General features: G+C 43.8%; 1 protein-coding gene across 1 annotated transcript in view; it reads right to left on the bottom strand.

Moving 5' to 3' along the window:
- The window catches only part of Prkci (protein kinase C iota), a 55306-nt gene extending 36633 nt beyond the window's left edge, over positions 1-18673 (bottom strand). Inside the window, exons 1-2 of the mRNA XM_050129256.1 lie at positions 18423-18673; positions 147-268 (exon numbers count right to left, since the gene is read on the bottom strand). Of these exons, the coding sequence (XP_049985213.1) occupies positions 147-268; positions 18423-18523 (223 nt within the window). The 5' untranslated portion in view covers positions 18524-18673. The remainder of the gene's footprint in view (positions 1-146; positions 269-18422) is intronic.
- Between the last annotated feature and the right edge of the window lie 1989 nt (positions 18674-20662).

Below are 20662 nucleotides of genomic sequence, written 5' to 3'. Positions count from 1 at the left end.
CTTTGATTTAAATCTTCTATCTTAATCTAAGTACTCAAGTGTGGCATTAAATTTCTACTTTATCTTTCTCTCGACTTTCCTGGGACTCTTACTTCATCTAAAAGCAAATGCGCACACAGGTAGCACCCCATCCCCCAGTCACTCACCTTCCTCGTCTATCCATTTCATGGTGAACGGCTGTTCATTGTCAAAAGAACACATATCTCGGACCTCACTGCAAAGTCCCTCAAAGGAGATGGAAGGCTCAAAGTGTGTTATCATAATGTCCCTGAAAAAGAAAAAGTTTCATGTTTAAAGTCATACTGATCTACAAGTGACTGAACACCTGATGACAGACTAGTTATTCTGTATGTACATGAAAAATTAAAACATTAATGAAATAAAATTACAGTACAAAAAAACAACAGATTTATAGGAAACCTTAACTCAATGTCCTGTCACTGAGAAAGCCGCGCTCACTGTTCCGCCACTTCCACAAGGCCTTCCACCTCCACAACCACACTCTACAAGCATTTGCCTTGTACTCATCTAAACTCTACTTCAAACCCCATCCCCAGATTTTCTTACCCCCAAAAGTCTACCATTCATTTAGAGACCGTCCTTCTGTTACCCTGGCTCCCTTAGCCTTGACTTACACAAATAACCCACCATAAACCTGTCAATCATTCTTTGTACAGCATGAGTTCTACATTTCTTATTTCATTTTCAGCTTTTCCCCAAAAAACTTGTTTTCCAAAAATATCTTTAAGGTAACTTCCTTTAGTATAGGTAATCTTCCTCCCCAATCACAGGAATACATTTTTAATAAAAGTATTAATAAATATATAAAAATAGTAAACAATATCTATTATTGCATTAATATATTAGCACTAGACGAACCATTTAAATCCAACAAGCAGCTAATGACTTAACTTGCTGAGTGTTTTCTAATAGAGGCCTTGTGTGCCCCTCTAGGCAGCCTCTCCATAGCGGCCACTCAACACAGCACTCTGTGCTGGACCGGCTTTAAGGTTTTTATAGAATTAACACAGTCCATGACTTCCTGCTGCACATCCATGTGCGTCTACTATGCAGAGTCAGAGTTAATGTCCCTAGGTAGCTGGGATGGTTAGCTTGGCTGTGGATGTGGGAAGAGAGGCCTGAGGACCAGTCTAGCTTAGGCTGGTCTGGAGACATGCCTGGGAGGGATTTTCTTGGCTGAACTGACTAATGAGGTGGGATAGACTGAGAAGCAGAGAGCTGGAAGGAGCCCTTTCTCCCCAGGTTGCTTTATCAGGGTATTGTATCATAGCATCCGGTCTACAGCCCGCAGAGCCGTCCCATGGGCGAGATAAAGCATGTGTTTCTAGTCTACCCTCTGTCCCAGTCAGAGTACAATTAAACTTGGTGTAAGCAAATGCTGAGACATTTTCTTCACGATATCCCTGAGGGCAATGCAGGACAGGATGAATACCTAACTGTCAAAACTTAGCTCTGACCTCAACATAGGGAAGGATAGATAATTCTAGAGACAAATATCAGTGCCATGACCACGAAACACAGACTCGAGTTACCCCAAATCCCATGTTCAACATGGTAACATTTTCATGAAGTTAAATCAAATCCACACTTCAAACACATGGTGGGACATCAGAGAGCTGACTCCCAGCAAAGCCGGACATCTCTGCTGTCAGCCTAGATGCTCGCTGATGACACTCTTATTTAGCTCTCGGCATGAACGTAGTGGCCAGTCAATACATCTCAAAACGTTTCACTCATTAGACACCAGGATGCTAGGTTAGACAGAGATGGATAAGGAGTGATTATTTAGGGAGCTAAAAGCAGCCCAAGATAAACTCTTCCTAGGTTCTGGACCTGCAACATGACAACCTCTCCAGTTACCCAAGACCTCACCAGGGGATCAGGCTCGTAGAAGGTTTGGGGGAAGGTACTGTTCTTTCCAGGAACTTTAACTCAGACAGTAAAGAAAAGGAAATGACAATAAAGAGGAGCTGTGACTAGTGGGCAGCAGAAATACAGAACACAAAGGATCTTTTGTAACTATTAACACAGCAGCCACTAGCTATCTGCCTAAAGAAGAGACAGCTACAGTTAGCTAGAGAAGGAAGCAGAGAGCAAAGCAGACCGGGAAATCGAGCGACCTCTCTGGACCTGCCAGCATCAGAGAAGCTTCCTCCTGCAGCAGATGGGAACAAATACAGAGACCCACAGCCAGACATTAGGCAGAGAGTGGCAGACCTTGGAACACTAATCCATAAAGGGGACATCTCCATCAAATCCTGGTGTAGGAGGGTCTTCTTTCTATGTGCTGCTTTCATTGGTCAAATAAAGAAACTGCCTTGGCCTTTTGATAGGGCAGCCCTTAGGTGGGTGGAGTGGACAGAACAGAATTCTGGGAGGAAGAGGGCAGAGATAGAGAGCCGCCATGGAGCCAGCTGCCAGGTCAGACAGGCTGAATCTTTCCTGGTAAGACCCGGCCTCGTGGTGACATACAAATTATTAGAAATGGGTTGAACCAAGATGTGAAAGTTAGCCAATAAGAAACTAGAGCTAATGGGCCAGGCAGTGTTTAAATGAATACAGTTTGTGTGTTATTTCGGGGTATAAGCTAGCTGGGCGGCAGGGCACAGCCCACAGCTCCATTTACTACAGAGTCCCTCCCCTCAGGACTCAGGGAACTGAGGAAATTGAGGCAAAAGAGTGTAAGAGAAAGAAGGGAAGGAAGGCATCAAGAAACTAAGGCCTTCTAAGCACAACAGGGCTGGCACACATACGAACTCAGAGACTGTGACAGCATGCACAGGGCCTGCACAGGTCTACACCAGATGGGGTCCTAGAGCTGAAAAGTGGACACACTGCCCCCACCCTAACCTAGAAGCAAGCTCTGATTGCCACTTGCAAACCAAAAATTAGTTTTCTTCAGGGGAGTTTCACTGGGAAACTACTCTTAAGGGTAGACCCCACAGCAATAGATGGTGATCACAAGACTAACAAGTCGAGGTCTTTTGTGTACATATTATGGCTTCTGGTTTGGGGTTTTATGGGATCCCTGTGTCTTCCAACATGTGTGTGTCTGCATCTATGCATTTCTTCAGCATTTCTTTGGCTCTTTTTCATATTTATTTTACCATATTTGATTTGTTTTTTATTTATCTTACTATATTTTATTATTATCTACTTTTTAGATGTCTGTCTTTTTCTCTTTTTCTTTCTTTGTTTTTCTTTTTCTTTTTTGTTTTTTTTTTTTTAAGACAGAGTCTCTCTGCGTAGCTTTGGAGCCTGTTCTGGAACTTGCTCTGTAGATCAGACTGGCCTCGAACTCAGATATTCACCTGCCTCTGCCTCATAAGTGCTGGGATTAAAAGTGTGTGCCACAACCACCTGGCTAGGTGTCTATTTTCTAAAGAAGACAGAAAGGGTATGGATGTAGATAAGAACTGGGGAGGAACTGGGGGGGAGTGGAAACCATAATCAAACTATACTGTATGAAAAAAAATCTATTTTCAAGCAAAGAAAAATAGATGATTTTTCATATACATTTTAATAACCCCCTTCCCTAACACCTCCCACATCCTCCCCACCTAGCTTCACATTTTTTCTCTCCAAAACAACAATAAAAAAATCAAATCAAAACAAAACAAAATAAAAAACTATTAAGATGAAATATCAAAACAAAAAGCCTGCAAACACCAATCACTGAGTCCATCTTGCTTGGCCAGCTACTCCAGGGGATGGGGCCTGCCCTGGAGTGTGGCTGACAGACCCCATGGCAATGTTCATTGGAGAAAACTAATTTTCCCTTTCCCAAAAGTTATTAGCTGTAAATAGCTTCTTAATTGGGGCGGGACTTTGCATCCACTTCCCCTCCTCAGTGCTAAGATTTTGTGTGCCTTTGTCAGTCCTGCTATGTCCGGAAGACACAATTTCCTTGGATTCACCCACTTCATCTGGTCCTTGAAGGAAGGAATTTGATAAAGACATCCCATTTTGGAACTGAGTGTTCCAAAGTCTCTTGCTCTCTACATTTTGACACAAGACATTCTTGGTGATATTCATCTGGCCTCTTCTTCCTCCCTTCCTCCCACACCACCTCTGGAACTTAGTTCATACTCTATGCTTTGCCCATTATCTCTACACACACATCTTCTGTGTTACAACTGCCACATTTGACTCTAGACCTTGCTCTAACTTCTTTTTTCAACTTGATCATACATTCCCAATACACATAACTACAATAGACACTAGTTTACTCACAACCCTACATTATAGTCTAATTCTGACAGTTGATAAGAAGCATTATCAACATCACAAATATATCAACCACACAATGTCTTATAACTCTAAAACTATCTTACATTCTTTTTACTTAATTCATATTTTAATAATATATCTACAACTAAGTTAAAAAAACAACTAAAAGCTAAACTTCTTGGATACATATTCATATTGGCTCTTTGTTTGTTTGTTTTTAGAGACAGAGTTTCTCTGTGTAACAGTCATGGAACTCATTCTGTAGACCAGACTGGCCCTGAACTCACAGAGATCTGCCTGTCTCTGCTTCCCGAGTGCTGGGTTTAAAGGTGTGCGCCACCACCACCTGGCTTCATACTCCTAAGCTCAAGTATCTTGAATGTACTGTAGTAATGTAGGAAGTGATAAAAGTTTCTATAGAAAATCATTTTCCATCAAATACACTTTTTACAATGGAGTACTTTATTATAAACATTCACAAAACACTTCGTCTTGTTTCTTTCTGATAGGGTCTCAAAAAGTGGCCCTGGCTGTCCTGGAACTTGCTCCATAAAATACTCTACCTCCTGAGTGCTAGGATTAAAGGTGTGGGCCACCACATCCAACAATACACACATATGTTTAGGCAACCATATCTTATTCAAACTTTGTAATTATCAATCTAAACATTAAGGCCCACCTGACAGATTTTGAAAGACAAAAATCACAGAGTCACGACAGTATATGGCAGTAGCAAAAGAACTCATTTTCAAATCTGAATCTAAAAAATCCTGTAACTGATGCTGTGCTCCGAGCTGCTCTCCTCAGCATCCAGGACCCCACCCCCAGTCAGTACTGGAGAAGGTGATTTCTGCTGCCACCATTACACCATCCGTTATCAGCCCCTTCAAAATCTGACTCCTTGCCTGCAGTCACAGATGCACCCCATTCTCCAACAACCGTAGGGAATATAAAGGCCTTAGATGTGCCAACTCATCCTGTAAGGGTCTGGAATGCTGACATTTCAGTTTCAACTTCAGGGCAGCTTGATTGTTTTTCTACCTAAGCCTGTGCTCTGGCTTGACTGTGTGTCCCCTCCAAAACTCATGGTGTAACTTAATCTCTATTTATTAATCACTGTGGTGGTAGGAGGAAGAGGAGCCATGCTGGGCAGGGTGGTGCATGCTTTTAATCTCACTAAGTAGAGGCAGGTGAATTTCTTTGAGTTTAAGGCCAGCCTGGTCTATATAGTAAATTCTAAGCAAGCCAGAGCTACATAGTGAGACCTTATCTTGTCAAAAATAAAACAAGAAGAAAGAAAAAAAAAAACTAATGAACAGAAAAAGAGAGAAGTGGGCCTCCAGGAACAGTAATTAAGTTATGCAGGGTTTCGTGGGCCCTTTTCTGTGCTCTGGCCCTTCCACTAATGTTGAGGGTTGTTGCCTTTGTTGGAGAACAGAGTGAAACAGAGCCATGCTGACTAAAGAAATCAGACCTTTAACTAGACACCAAATCTTTTTGTAGACTATGCTATCTATAATATTGATACAGAAGAACAAACAGATTCACAGAGCCTCTTCTCTTCTGTAACTGTTACTCCTGAATAAACCCCACCCATTCTCATACTCTGAACTATGGCTTTCCACAGCAGAAGCCAGACAATGTATATCTTGGTTCTTTCAGTCTGATTTAGTAAATTCTACACATGAGATATCTCACACACAACAGGAATGAATTTATGTCCATCTGTCCATCCTGGAGACAGAAGTCCAAGATGAAGGTACTGTAGGTTTACTGCCTGCTCAGCCCCAATTTCTGTTCCAAAGATTTGAAACTTCTAGTTGTGGCCTTAAAAAGGGCTAGTCTAGGGTCACTTCACAAAGGTACTAATCCCATTCACTAGAGGCAATGCAACCCCCACATTTTATCTTTTGAGTCAATTTCAACATATGAATTCGGGGGGTAGGCACAAATATTCAGACCATAGCAGTGTATTACCAAACCTCCACCAGTAACTTTTACAGCTGATAAGCAGGATACAAAATTAACACATAAATCAGTAGCTTCCTATATACAAATGACAAACTGACTAAAAAGAAATCTAGGAAGCAACACCTTCCACGACAGCCTCAACACATATCTGCACTCCCATATTCACAGTGGCATTGTTCATGACATCCAAGAGGTGGGAGGAACACAAGCGTCCATCCAGATGAATGGATAAGTGTTATATAACATACAATGGCTATTCTTCAGACAAAAAAAAAACTATATTATACATCACAATCCCTGAAAACATCATGTACCTTAAAATGAACAAGTCAAGCACACACAGTTCTAGAGTTTTCGTGAGTGGAAAAAAAAGCAGAACCTTAAAAATAAAACTTTTTTTTTTTTTGGCTTTGAAAAGTCTTCCTATATAACTCAGGCTGGCTTTGAATTCTTTAATCTCCTTCCTTAGCCTCCCAAGTCAGAGGATTATATCTAGGGTTCATGAGAAATATCTGTGTAATATTTGAAAAGCTAAAGCACATATTTCCTTAAGAGACTAAGTGTAGGGGTGGTTTATTAACTACCATTCCTTAAGTTCCAGGAGCTAAAGCATTTAGGGAGCGTTGTGCAAACACTTTTCTCCTTGGGGAAAGCACCTTGTTCACAACACTCCACAATGAACAGATCCCAGTTACAATAACAAAGGAAACATGAGCTGAGGATGCACACACGACCTTCAGAAGGTGGAAAACAAATATACACACATGATTTTTCTGGTTTTACTCTGTTGTTAGCATAAATTACTTAATGGATGGTCAACAGATTGGTGTTTTACCGCAGAGTCCCTAAGTGGCAAATTTGGGTAGTTTTACTTATTTTTTAAAGGAAAAAAGGGGGGTATCATTAATTTTGTTAGTTATCTCCAGAAGACAACTGTTTAGGAACCAATGATCTTATTTTCTGAAATATAAAATGTAAAACCTCCTCAAGGCTGATTTTAAAAGTAAAGTCAAGAAGAAGCAACACTGAGTTCTGCAGAAAGCCCTGCCTCAAGACCAGCGTAGGTTCGTCTGCACAGGTGTGTGGACAGTCACCGAGAGATAAGCCACCTTCTCACTCTATAGTGCAGTCTACGTGATTGAGAGGGCAAAGAGAGATGCCATCTCAAGAGGGAATTTGCTGACTGATACTGAGTTACCCTGGGCACCTAGACCAGAGAATGGGTACAACCACAGTCAGAGAGCCTTGATTTAACCTGCCACAACCCAGGACTCAGCTGTGGAGAGCTGGAAGCTGGATGCTGGCTGACAAGCTAAAAGGTGCAGGCAGCAGGCGGCTCTGCTAAGGCACAGCTCCACTCTGAATGCAGGTTTCATCAACTGAGAAAGATGCTGGAGCCCACAAGCTGAGTCAAAGACCTAAAACAAGCAAATGAAAGTTGAGAGCAAGTGGGTGCAACGATTCCGAAACCAGAGAAAGTTGACTTCAAAATTAAAGAGAAACAAGGGCACTACCTATTGGTAAAATGAATAATCATCAAAAGGATGAAGCAAGCCTGGGTATGCAGCTGATCAGCACGCACCAAGCCTTGAGTGGAGAGAGGACTCCACCCTAAGAGCTGCTCTTCTTTCTCAGCACCCCCACCAGGGACTCACAGATTCACAGGACTTGACACCATCCTTATCTGGCCTCCCCTTGGATGACAGGCACACACGTGGTGTGTACATACACACAACACAGGCAGAACATTCATGCACATAAAACTTTAAAGCATAGTTTTTAAAGCCCTAGATTTGGTACCTAACACCACATAAACCAAGGCTTGGTGTGCGAGCCTGTAACCCTAGTGCTGGGGAGGTAGAGGCGGGAGGATCAGAGTCAAGGTCACCTTCAGTCACAACAGGTTTCCAGGTCACCCTGGGATACCTGGAATTCTATTAAAATAACTAAATGAATACATAAGAATATATAAAAATTGTAAGCACATATGCACTAAATCCGCCCTCCCCCCCAAAAACAAAAACAAAAAACACTATTGGGCATAAAAGGTCCCACAAGTCTTGATACAATAACAGATGGTGACTTACTGAATCTCATCTTTAGAGAGTTCATCCGGAATACAAATCAATAATAAACTTCAGTTAAACTAGACTACTGAACAAACGGTCTTCACAGATGTACAGAGTAGCCTGTCCAGAAGAAAAGCAACATTCTCAGCAGTCTGTGCACCTTCCCTAACACACCAAGTCTTAGAAAAGGCAAAAGTATTTATTTTTCCACATCATAATGGAAGAAAGCAGAAGTCAGTAGCAAGGGAAACTACAGAAACTACTCAATTACTTGTAGGCTGTACAATATACTCTTATATGACCAGTGAAATACTGAGGAAATCTAGGTGATGTTTAAAAATTCCTAGAATTGCCAGGTGGTGGTGGCCTTTAATCCCAGCACTAGGGAGGCAGAGGTAGGTGGACCTCTGTGAGTTCGAGGCCAGTCTGGTCTCCACCTACAAGAGCTAGTTCCAGAGAACTAGCTTCAAAGAAACTCTGTCTGGGGTGGGTGGGTGGGGGGATTCTAGAATCAAAACAAAAGCACTTTCTAGGACATCCAGGAAACCCAAGGCAGTTGGTAGCCATGAATACTCATTAAAATCAGATCATGTGGCCCTACGGAAGGATGATCTGTGCTGATAGCCAAGGTGTCTGTCACCACTGAGGACTGGGTGGGAGCCCAGTATCTGGGACCCCACCTGGGGCCATACTGGTGTCTGAGGGTCCATGGTCCTATCACAGCCAGGTCTGTGTTGATGTCCACACAGATGCCTGGGCTCTGATGCCAAGGGACATCTGAGTGGACTACACTCAGGGTGCCAACTGGGACCAAACTGCAACCAGAGGCCATGTCTGGCTCCATGGCCCTATCACAGCCAGGGTTTATTTCGATGCCAGTAGCTCCTGCTATCACCGAAGGCCGCACACATGCCCAGGATACCAGAGGCCATATTGGGACCTGAGGGTCATATTGCCACAGGGATCATACAGATTGGAATAAACTACACTATCACCTGGTGCCATGGTGGCATCCATGCCCAGGCCTGGGCTGCAGTGGGTCTGTGGCCCTACTGTGCCAAGGTCTGTGCTAATATCCATAGCTCCTGTTACCAATGAAGGCCATGCAGATGCACGAGGTCTGGGTTGTCACCTGGGGCCACCTTGCTGATCTGAGAGGCCTGTGCAGTCACCCTGGGCCATAGTGACATCTGGGCTCAAGAAGTTGCTGAGGACTATCTTACCACAGCTGGGGTCTATACCAATGTCCATGGCCCAGGGTGCCACAATACACCACTGCCCATTGTTCCCACAGGAGCGCATGTGATCCAGGGTTGAACCATGTGTTGGACCATGTGTTGAACCATGAGTTAAAATATAAGGGCCTTGCTGAGTTGGCCCCACCCCTCATTGGGCCAGGGAGAGCTGCCCCTGTCCCTCGCAGGCCCTGTGATAATGGACCCCAATTACCCTGACAAGATAAAGCTGAGAGCTGCTGCCCCTCCCCCAACCCTCATCCCACACTTTGAAAAGCTGTTCCTGCCCCTCACCATGGGCCTGGGAGACAGGAGGATCTAAGGGTTCGCTGATAAACCAGTCTTGCCAGCATGACAAGCTCCAGGTTCAGTAAGACCCTTTACTTGAGATGGGGAACAGCCAGTGAAGATCCTTGATGCTGTCAGCTCCACTTGCACGCGCACAGGTGAGCACACCCTCACACACATGTGTTTACACATACACCATGCACACAAATAAATAAAAGAGGGCTGCATATGACAAACCACTAAAGGGGAAAACTGAGAGCATTTTCTCTAAAATTAAGAACATGACAAATCTGCCCATTCTCACTGCTCCTACTCAGTAATGTTCAATCTTTAAGCTAGAGCCATAAGAAAAAAAAAGTGACACAAACAGGAAAGCAGAAAGTCAAAATCATATCCATTGTAGTGTTTCTACTATAAGTAGTAGGATTTAAAAAAAAAAAGTCAGTAGTTTTTCTATATACCAGTGAACTTGAGCAGAAATGAGTTGGGAAAAAAAAGAAATCCCATTCATAGTAGCTTCTAAATAATTATATAAATAAATAATCCTAAAAATAATTTTAACCAAGGAAGTGAAAGACTTCTCCAGCAAAGACTAAGGCACTGGAGATGGTGTGAGAACAATGGAAAGGCCTTCCATTCATGGGCTGGCAGAATTAATAATGAGAAGATGACTGGCTATTTACCAAAAATAACCTCCAGATTCAGTAGAATTCCCATCAAATTCCAGTAACATTTCTTCACACAACTAGAAATAACAATCCTGAAATTCATATGGGAACACGAACACAAAATTCCTAAGCAGAAAGAGTGACGACAGAGGTATCACAGTGTCCTATCTCTAAGTTATATACTAGAGTCATGGTAACAAAAACAGACAGGCAGATCAGCAGAACACAATAAAGACAAGTTCATACAGCCACCTAATTCTTGACCAAAGCGTCAAAAGCACACATTAGAAAAAGGATAGCCTCTTGAACAAATGGTTCTGGACCTAAGGCTCAAGAACACCACAGAAGAGGAGACGGAAAGATTCTAAGGTCCAGAGGACCAGGAACTGCTGTGAAACTGCTTCCTAGACATGACAGGGATGCTAAACCCATTATACCTCAGATAATATGGCTGACCAAACAAGTCCTAAAGAAGGACACCACAACAGACATGCTCACGTGGAAAAGTGATATCTTACCTGAACCCATCCCAGACAATGAACTGCAGGCAATTAAGGATGGCTGAGAGAGGTGAAATTAAGTTTTCCCAAGGATGAGCCCCTAATTGGTCATCCAAAACAAAGCAGTCAGTCCTGAAACCATATTTATATGAATAACACTAGACAGATTCAGCACGTTCTATTTATGTGTTTATGCATTTATATACACACATATCTGTACATGCATGTATGCATTTGAGTATGTGTGTGTGCAACAGTAACAAAGAAAATAGATCACGGATTTGAGAAGGAGCAAGAGGTGAGGAAAACAGTAGTGGTTGGAGGGAGTAAAGAAAGGGGGTAACGATGTAACTACAGTTTAATTTAAAAATAAAATTTTAAAAATGGTGCTGGGAAAATTAGATTACTACATTTAGTATACAGTAATATATAGTACATAATAGAAAACTAAAGTAAAATCCCTATCTGTAATTCTGCATAAAAATCAATTGAAAATGGAGGCCAGTAAGATGGTTCAGTAAGTAAAAGTGCTTGCTGCAAAGCCTAAGGGCCTGAATTCGATCTTCAGAACCCACATGGTAAAGAGAACCAACTCCTAAAAGTTGTCCGCTGACCTCCACACGTCCACTATACACAGCATGTGTGCCCCCATGTGCTGCACAAACAAAAAATAAATGTAACCATTTTTAAATTAATTCAAAATGAATGAAATACATTAATAGCGGACTTGAAACTCTGAAAATGCTACAGAAAAGGACTTCAAAATATAGGAAATGCAAGGACTTTCTGAAACAGATACCAGTAACACAGGAATAATCCCAAGAATGACAGGCAGGGACACATGAAATTAAAGACCTCCTCTTTAGCAAAGGAAACAATCACCAGAGTAAAAATAGCCCACGGAATGGGGGAAAAACAGCTTCACTGTTTGCTGCCAACACATTGGGCAGGAGGTAATATCTAGAGTACGTAAGAAACAACATAAAATAAACTTCAAGAAAATCACCCCATAAAAGGGCTAATGAACTGAATGGACAGTTCTCAGAAGAAATCAAAATGACCAATAAGTTCATGGAAAGTGTACAGCATGCTCAGCCATCAGGAAAATGAAAACTATTTTGAGATCTCAGACATCCCAGTTAGCATGGCCACCATCAAGAAAATAAGCAGCCTGGCTCGGAGGTGAAGAACACTTGTTGATCTTCCCGAGGTCCTCATCAGTATCCACAAGGCGGCTCACATCCATCCCCAATTCCAGTTCCTGGGGATCTGACAACCTCTTCTGACTTCTATGGGCTCATCCAGGCAAAACACTACCACACATAAAATAAAAATAAATTACCCAGCATCCAAAAGGCAGAGGAAGGTGGATCTCTGTGAGTTCAAAGCCAGCCTGGTCTTCAGAGTGAGTTCCAGGGCTACAAAGAGAAACCCTGTCTCAAAAAATAAAGGAAACAAAACAGCAGTATATTAAATTTAAAAAAAAAAAAAGCAACAAAGAACACTGTCAGGATGTGTGGAAAGAAGACTAACACACAGCTAGTGGGATTGCCAACTGCTCTGTCGATGGATGTAGTGGTTTAAATAGAACTGACCCCCATGGGCTCACATATTTAAATGTGCTGTCATTAGGAGTGGTACTACTTAACAGGGGTATCAATGTGTGCTCCTCCAAAACTCAAAAGTGAACCATCTATGAGCACAGTGTCACGCCCTGTAATTCCAGGTGCTAGGGAAGTTGAGGCAAGAGAATTACTCGAGGCTGGAAATGCTACACCAGTCAAGGCAACACAGCAAGACTCCAATTAAAATAATAAATTTAAAAAAGGATACAATAAGCCTGCAATGTCCCTCACAGGCTCGCTGTCTGAATGTTTAGTATACACATGCAAGCACTATTTTGTTGGAAACACTGAAGGTGAGGCCCCGCCAAGACGTAGGTTACACAGCGAGGCCTGTGTGACAGTTCATTACCTCCAGTCTTGCTCTCTGCTTCCTGGTCCACTGTAAAGTCAGCAGCGGCCCTCTGCCTCGAGCATCCGCCACCCTGATGTCATACCTGAGTGCATGGGGCCAAGAATGACGAGCTGAACCCTATGAGACCATGCGCTAAACAATGTCTTCCTTAAGGTACTTCCGTCAGATTATTTTGGTCACAGCAATGCAAAATAAGAGGAAACAAAGCTCTCATTTGTGAAAGAAAAAACTTCTTGGTAAAATAAACAATATTCAACCAAAACCAAAACCCTGGGAATAGAAGATTAAATAAATAAGACTTACCAACGCAATCAAACTATATCCTGTAATAATCAAGTTGTGTTATTTACTAAACAGATCTCTCCCCAAATCAGTGGCGGAGAATAGACAGTTATCTGTGCACATTGTGAGAAATTCAGTAACACTTACTTCAAACCAGCAGTGAAAGAAAGAGAGTAGAGTTTTAAAACATAAGTTGTATCAGAAAACTACTGATGAGTATACCCCAAAATAAAGTACTGAGAAGGTGACTGCTTAAAACCTGCACAAGCAAAACTGTAGAGCACCTGTAAATGAGAAAGGCATCTACTTAAGGCAACAAACCAGGAAGGCACATATAAAGGAGGAAAAAGATTTAATTACACAAAATGAAAAATCTACAGATAAACGAAAAACTGAGAAATGCCTGGCAACTTTACTAATAAAATGTCAATGCTCCATCAACAAATCAGAAGGAAAAATAGGTTGGAAACCCAGCTAAGTTTGGTGAAATGGTTAGAGTACCTGGGTTAGAGCACCAGCTTGTCATAAAAGCGGGGTGTGGTGGCGCACACCTGCTTTTCCATCTCAGAAGAGATGCAGGAAAACCAGAAGCTCAGTCACCCTCTCCTAAAGAGTAAGCTATATGCCAAGTGGGGACCCTGTGTAAGAACAGAGAGAGACCAAGGGAAGGGAGAGAGGGAGGGAGAGAAGGAGAGAGACCACACAGGAAAATGTGTTCCAATCACCTTGTAATCCCAGCACTCAGGTGTCACAGCCTGGAGGATGGAGAGTTCTAGGCCATCCAACTACCCAGACTATCAAGAAGGGGAGGAGAAGGGAAGGAGGGATGCACATGTCCCTCTGGGGAGAATTTTCTAAACAGTTGCTTCCTTCTGTTTCTTCTTCAGCCCTTCTGTGTGCACGTGCTTCTCGGGCCTCGCTAATTCCCCCAGCTCCCCAGAACTAACTCATCTCAGTGTCACCAAACTCAACATTTCTGTGGGTTCTTCTCTTTTTGGCCAAGCTATGGGTCAGCTGCCACTCCACCATTCCACTGGCTCCCACTCCACCATTCCACCTCTTTCGTTTTTTGAGACAGGGTCTTAGATGGTTCGAACTATGACTATGTAGCCAAGGATGAATTTGACAAGTGTTTCCCAAGTCTCCTGCTTCTATCTCCTAAATATCAGGATGACAGGCAGGCACAACCACACTTGGTTTAATGTAGTGCTTGGATCAAGCCCAGGTCTTTGTGCACACTGGGCAAGAACTTCACCAGCTGAACTACATCCTCAGCTTCAATGCCCAAAAGTACACAGCTAAAATAATTTTGCAATATTCTTAAAAACAAGACCTGACGGGGCTTGTTCACTGTAAGGGGAAAAAAAATGCAAACAGCTCTACATTCCAAATGTGCAGAGTCAATCCTGAACTGTGGACATAACCCGGCAGGAAGGCGGCTGCAAGAGCGGCTGCAGAGCGGGTATGATCCCCTGCACTGCCAAAAACAGCTGGCGTGCATGGAAGGAACAACAGCTCAAAAACAACAACCATGGCTTAAAGAGCGCTTTCTGCGAGTCCTGTACACATACAGTGTAAACAAATGAGCAGCCCAGACGTTACCTGGTTAAATTCTCTCCCACAAGTACCTTTACATAAGGATCAGCACACAATGGCAGTCTATCACTAACCAAAAAAACCTGTTTCTCTTCCTCCAACAGCCCTATGTAACAACTGAAAAGGGCCACCGGCAAGACTTTCCATGTTGGGGAAAAAGGGGTTCAAACCATGAGACAGGCACTCTTAGTTGGTCTCCAGTCAAACCAGACTGTCATTGCTTTTAAAAACTAGAAAAATCTACTTTAAAAACTGAAAAAACTCAAATTGCATGCTTCTTCTAAAAGGAAACACTTTCCGTCAAAATCAAGTTTAACAGACTACTTAGTCTGTTACTACACGCACACTTGAAAAGAGAGGGTTATTCATACACTGAACACATTTGAAGGTTCAGCCTTCACTGGGAAGTAGCCCTGTTAGGAGGAATACGGCCTTTCGAAAAAGCTAATGAAAAGACGGTTTTCTTCGGGGGTAGTTTTTGTTGCTGAGACAAAATCCCGTGTGACCCAGTCTGGTCCCAAACGCAGTATGCAGCAAGGACAACCTCACTCTTCTGATCCTCCTACATCTACCTCTCAAGTGGTGGGGTTCCAATGTCCCACACAGCAGGTTTATGCAGCTGGGGATGCACCCTATGGCCTCAGGCACACTAGGAAAGCACTGCACCAACCGGGTAGTGTATCCCAGCCCAAAAAACATTTTTCAAATGCAAGGCCTCCTTTATTTCCCAATATAAGGGAAGGGGAGTCCGCTTTCTAATCATGTATGGGATTGTTATCAACTTATTTATTAACTATCCTTGCTAGTGATTCATCTTTGTCTCATCAACGTTAATAAGCAGCTGGCTGGAATAATAATCACCAGTTTAGATTATTGTTAATAAACATATAATCTTAATGGCTGACTCAGAGAACAGAAAATGGTACAGTTTAGAGCACTGAGGTTGTCCTTAGGAGGCTCGGAGGGCGTTTCTGTTGACTATGAAGCACTAATGGCATGTAGTTATTTGTGTCTTTCCTCAGTAAAACTTCTTAAATTTTAAAAGATATTAGTTAGAATGTCTTCAAGAAAGTTTAGACAGAAAAATCTTATGCATACTTTCGTGTTTTCTTTTTTAAATAATTGGAGCAATAAATAAGAAAATCCCTACAGAATACCCGTATTTCAAGAGTTCAACACACTGACTTCTTTCCAAAGAAATACTGGACATTTACTTGTCAAACTATTAAAAATACGGGGAAAATGAAAAAGCATTAATCCCTTCCTCTTTCACTGAGTCACTGTGGCTAAGTATAGTAAGTAAAAAACTAAAAACAATAGCTAAACAACCGAAATCTGAGATACACAGGAGACAGGATGTATACAGTATAAGAATTACATACACTGTAATTTTCATCTTTCAGTGGAAGTAATCAACAAATGCTATCTAGAGATGATACCTCAAAAAACATAAATACAACTTTCTGGCGATTTATTTCTATTTATGTACAAGTGTGTCACATGTATGGGGGTGCCACAGTGGCCAGAACAGGGTAGTGGGTCCAATGGAACTAGAGTTACAGAAAATTGAGAGCTACCTGATAAAGATACTTCACACCCAAAGCTGGAGAAATGGCTCAGCGTTTAAGAGCACTGGCTACCATTCCAGAGGATCAGGGTTCAATTTCCAGCATTCACATGGCAGCTCACAAATGTCTTTAATTCCAGCTTCAGAGGACCTGATACTGTCACACCAATGTACACAGAATTAAATAATTTATTTTTAAAAATAAATAAACAAAAAGGCACTTCAAACCTAATTTGGGTCCTCTGGAAGAACAGCGAGTGCTCTTAGTGGCTGAGCCAGCTCTCCAGACCCATAAATGCAACTTTTAGAACAATAAATGCAACCTTCAGAAGAACCACAAATTATCCATCAACAGTAGAGCCCGTGGAGACAGAGAGGGAAAGCCACACTTTATTCTGCACCTGTACGCAACGTGTGCTTTCCTATTATGAACATGGATTCATACTGACTCTAGTTTGTTACCCTATCAATAATCAGACAATTCCTTTAAAATCCACTGCATTTCACCCTCTACACCTAATAGCCATGGGCTGCCAACTTTGAAAATAGAACACACTTTAAAGCAGTGTTTCTCAACCTGTGGGTCACAACCCCTTTCAAGGCTACAGGACCCTTTCATAGGGGTTATATAAGACCATCAGAAAACACAGATGTTTACATTACAATGCATAACAATAGAAAAATTAAAGTTGCGAAGGAGCAATGAAAATAATTGTATGGTTGGGGATCACCACATGAAGAACTGTATTAAAGGGCCACAGCATTAGGAAGGATGAGAATCAGTGTTCTAAAGTAAAATATCTCTCAAATTATCAGAAAGTTGTAGGGTTTGTTCTTGGAAGGGGGGGGGGCTGTGGTTCTTTCGATCTTGCAAAATGGCTAAAGCAGTTATTATGGAAACTACCAACTTCTCAAAAATTCAAAGAAAAAGTACAGTAAAATGTGTTGGGGGTGGGATGGGTTTAAAGTCAAAACCTCTGTTACCTATGCTTTAACAAAAACAACAATGTCTACTATAAGGTCCTACAAATTAGTCCTGAAGTCAGTCGACCTTACCGAGGCTGAATGATAACAAGCCTAAGGCCTTCCATGGAAGACTTGTGGAGCTCCAGTTCTCTTTGAAATGAAGAGAGAGCGACCTGAAGGTCTGCTATCTTCACTGACCCTCAGGAATGTACAGGCACGCATAGTACTTCGAACCAGGTGGTACTTGAAATTTGCAAAAGCAATTTAGTTCTGCCTAGACAAGAAGTTGAGCTTTCTGTGAATCCCTACTCTCCAGTCTCCATGTCCACGCTAACCTTTCACCTCACCAGTGCTCCGAAATGATCTCAAGGAAGGGAAGAGCTTTACAAGACACGCTAGACAATTATTTGACACAGTGATCTCAGAACTGGATTACGTTCTGGCAGTTTGAACGTTTGGTAATCAAGTGAGTAACGCTCACAGGATTTAAAGCTGTCTTCTCGCCTTTCGATACCTCGCCCTAACTCAGCGCTTCCGAAATGTGGACCAGCACATTTCCCACTTAATTCTGACCGTATCTAAGGAGCCGGTGCACATCCTTAAAAAAAGCATCGACTTCAGTACTAAGTTTATCTCTTATACTGGCTGGATGACCGTAGTCCAGATTCACTTCAGGAACTCTCCCACTGCGAAGGAGATACAAATCTGATTTCAAAAATCGGAGGCTTCAGGCCTATCGGTAATGGGAAGAGCCAGCTAACTGGAGCAGTTCAGGCTTCCGAAACGACAGCAGCCGGTGAACAGAAGGTTCCCTCGAAATCCTCAATCCACCCAGTCCAGACACAGTTGCAAATCTCCCGGTCAGCTGATTTGTTCTCCCCTCCGGTTGCACCTACTCTTCGCCGCCGCCGACTCCTTGGCGACCTACACTCATTGGTCCCGGGTGCCACCAACCGCGCCCCTCGCCGCCCCCGGGATCGCTCGAGCCCCATCGCTAAGACCCTGGCCGCCAACCCGGGCCGAGGCCGCCCACGCCCCGCGCGGCCACTCACCCGCGGTAGTAGGCTTTCACCCGGACCTGGTGGGAATGGTCCCCGCCGCCGCCGCCCGCAACTGTGTGGGACATGGTGCTGCTGTCCCTCTGGGTCGGCATCTCCTCACTCCCCCGCCTCGCCGCCGGAGGCCGAGGGGGCCGGGGCAGTGCCGGACGCCGCGAGGGACTTGGCCGCCCGAGCCTGTCGGGAAGCCGTGGCCGCCCGCCTGGCCGACCTGCCCGCCTGGCCGACCTGCCCGCCTAGCCCGCGGCGCTGAGCGAAGGGGCGCCTCGCCGCCACAGCCCGCACCCCGACGCTCCTCCCGCCGCGCTGCACAACACGCCTCCCGCCGCGGCTCCTCCCACCACGCTCGCTCCCGAGGCCGCATTCCGCGGCAGGGCGGGCGCCGGAGCTGCAGAGCCCGGCGCGTTCATCCTCACGGGGGAAGGAACGGGATCCGCCGGCCTACCGCCAGACGCTCTCAAATGGGGAGCGTTTGGAATTTCACCATAAATTCTAATATGAAGCTTTTAAACGGAAATATCCCTATGGAAAAACCTATAGGGCACACACGCTCAGGGTTGATCCCCCCATTCTTGTACTTGGTCGCGTCCGCGGCTAGTCGGCTATGCTTCCTGGATGATTTGCTGCGTGGGTTTCTGGGATTTGGAGTCCCTGTGGGATTCTGGGACTTGTTTCTTAAGTATAGGGAGCCACGTTTTTTTCTGTATCTCGTGCTTGCCGAGATTGTAGGCATGGAAGTACTAAAAACAGCCTGAGTATCTGAGGGCACTGGAAACATGGCTTCTTCGCAACTTGAATTCTGTTTTCTGGTCAATTCTTCTTGCCAATTTCATCGATCACTAAAATTAAACAGTGTTGTTTGGAGGAATAAGATTTAACGACCTACTCAGAACATTTTTTTTTTTTTTTATCGAAAGAGGGTTTCTCTGTAGCTTTGGAGCCTGTCCTGGAACTCGCTCTATGGACCTGGCTGGCCTCGACCTCACAGAGATCACTTGCCTCTGCCTCCTGAGTTCTGAGATAAAAGGTTCGTGCCCCCATGGCTGGGCAAGAAAATCTTGAATACAGTCACATCATCTTCACACGCCCTCCAGGAAGACAACCATGCCATCTGGACGCATGTTTTCACCAATAAAAAATGGTGGTTACTGAAATCAGCAAGGATGTGCTTAATCTGCTCTGCAGCTCCTTTGAGTGATTTCGTGTAATCTTTGCTGTGATTTTTGTCGCCTCTTTGGTAGAGCCGTTTCTTCTAAGCGATGGCTCATGACATCAACACGGGTGAACTCACATGTGTAGTAACTTTTAAAACAAGGAAATGAAGCTGGATATGGTGGCACACATCTGCAATTCTAGCACCTGTGAGTGGAGGCAACAAGTAATCAATAGTTCAAGGCCATCCTCAGCTACACAGTGAGTCCCAGGACACATAAGGAGGCCATATGGACCATGGACACCTTTGGAGGAGGCCCAATCCAGAAAATGAACCATTCTACATCTTAGTCAGCCTGTCGTTGCTCAGAGCCAGGGTAATGGTGCCCAAATGAGCTCCAGACTGCTGCGCACCCTGAGTGTCCTACTTGGCAACAATGTGCTCTCTGGTCCACCTCGGCCTCCTCCCACAGCCGTCACTGCCATTGCCTCTCTAGTTCCACCTCTTTCCACCACGCATGTGCACTCCATTCCCCCTTCTTTCCCTCCTCTCCATCGCGTATTTGTGGCATTGCAAACTGCAGTGTGTCACACAGTATATTTTTTTTTGCCAAACAAATTTACCTGCAAATACTCATTGCAACGAGTCATCGGTAAGGTTCAGGGTTTCTGAATACTGTCAGTTTTGGTCTAGCACTAGGACTCATCTTGGCTATCCTGCAATTGCCCAGAGTCAGGGTGATCTTGGCTAGGCAGGGCGACTGATCTGGGTACGATGCTCACAAACTCCAGGCTATTGCACACCTTCCCGTCCTTGGTACCCTGCCCTGAGGCTCTCGGAGGCCCTGTGCCATACCCTTTGTCACAGAGTTTCTAGTTTCAACAGTCTGTACCAAGTGCCCAGCTTTGCTCAGTCATCTTTCCTTCCAATTTCATGAGTCCACTTTTTAAAAGCATCTTCCCATAAGACCTGCCTTTTTGCCAGGCAGTAGTGGTGCACGCCCTTAATCCCAGTACTCGGGAGGCAGAGGCTGGTGAGTTTGAGGCCAGTCTATTCTATGAAGTGAATTCCAGGACAGCCA

The sequence above is a fragment of the Alexandromys fortis genome, unplaced genomic scaffold (assembly GCF_014885135.2).
Source record: "Alexandromys fortis isolate MF-2015 unplaced genomic scaffold, M_Fortis_MF-2015_v1.1 scaffold_300, whole genome shotgun sequence".
NCBI lineage: Eukaryota > Metazoa > Chordata > Mammalia > Rodentia > Cricetidae > Alexandromys > Alexandromys fortis.
The sequence above is the reverse complement of the archived record's forward strand: the minus strand, read 5'-3'. Positions and strand labels throughout refer to the sequence as shown.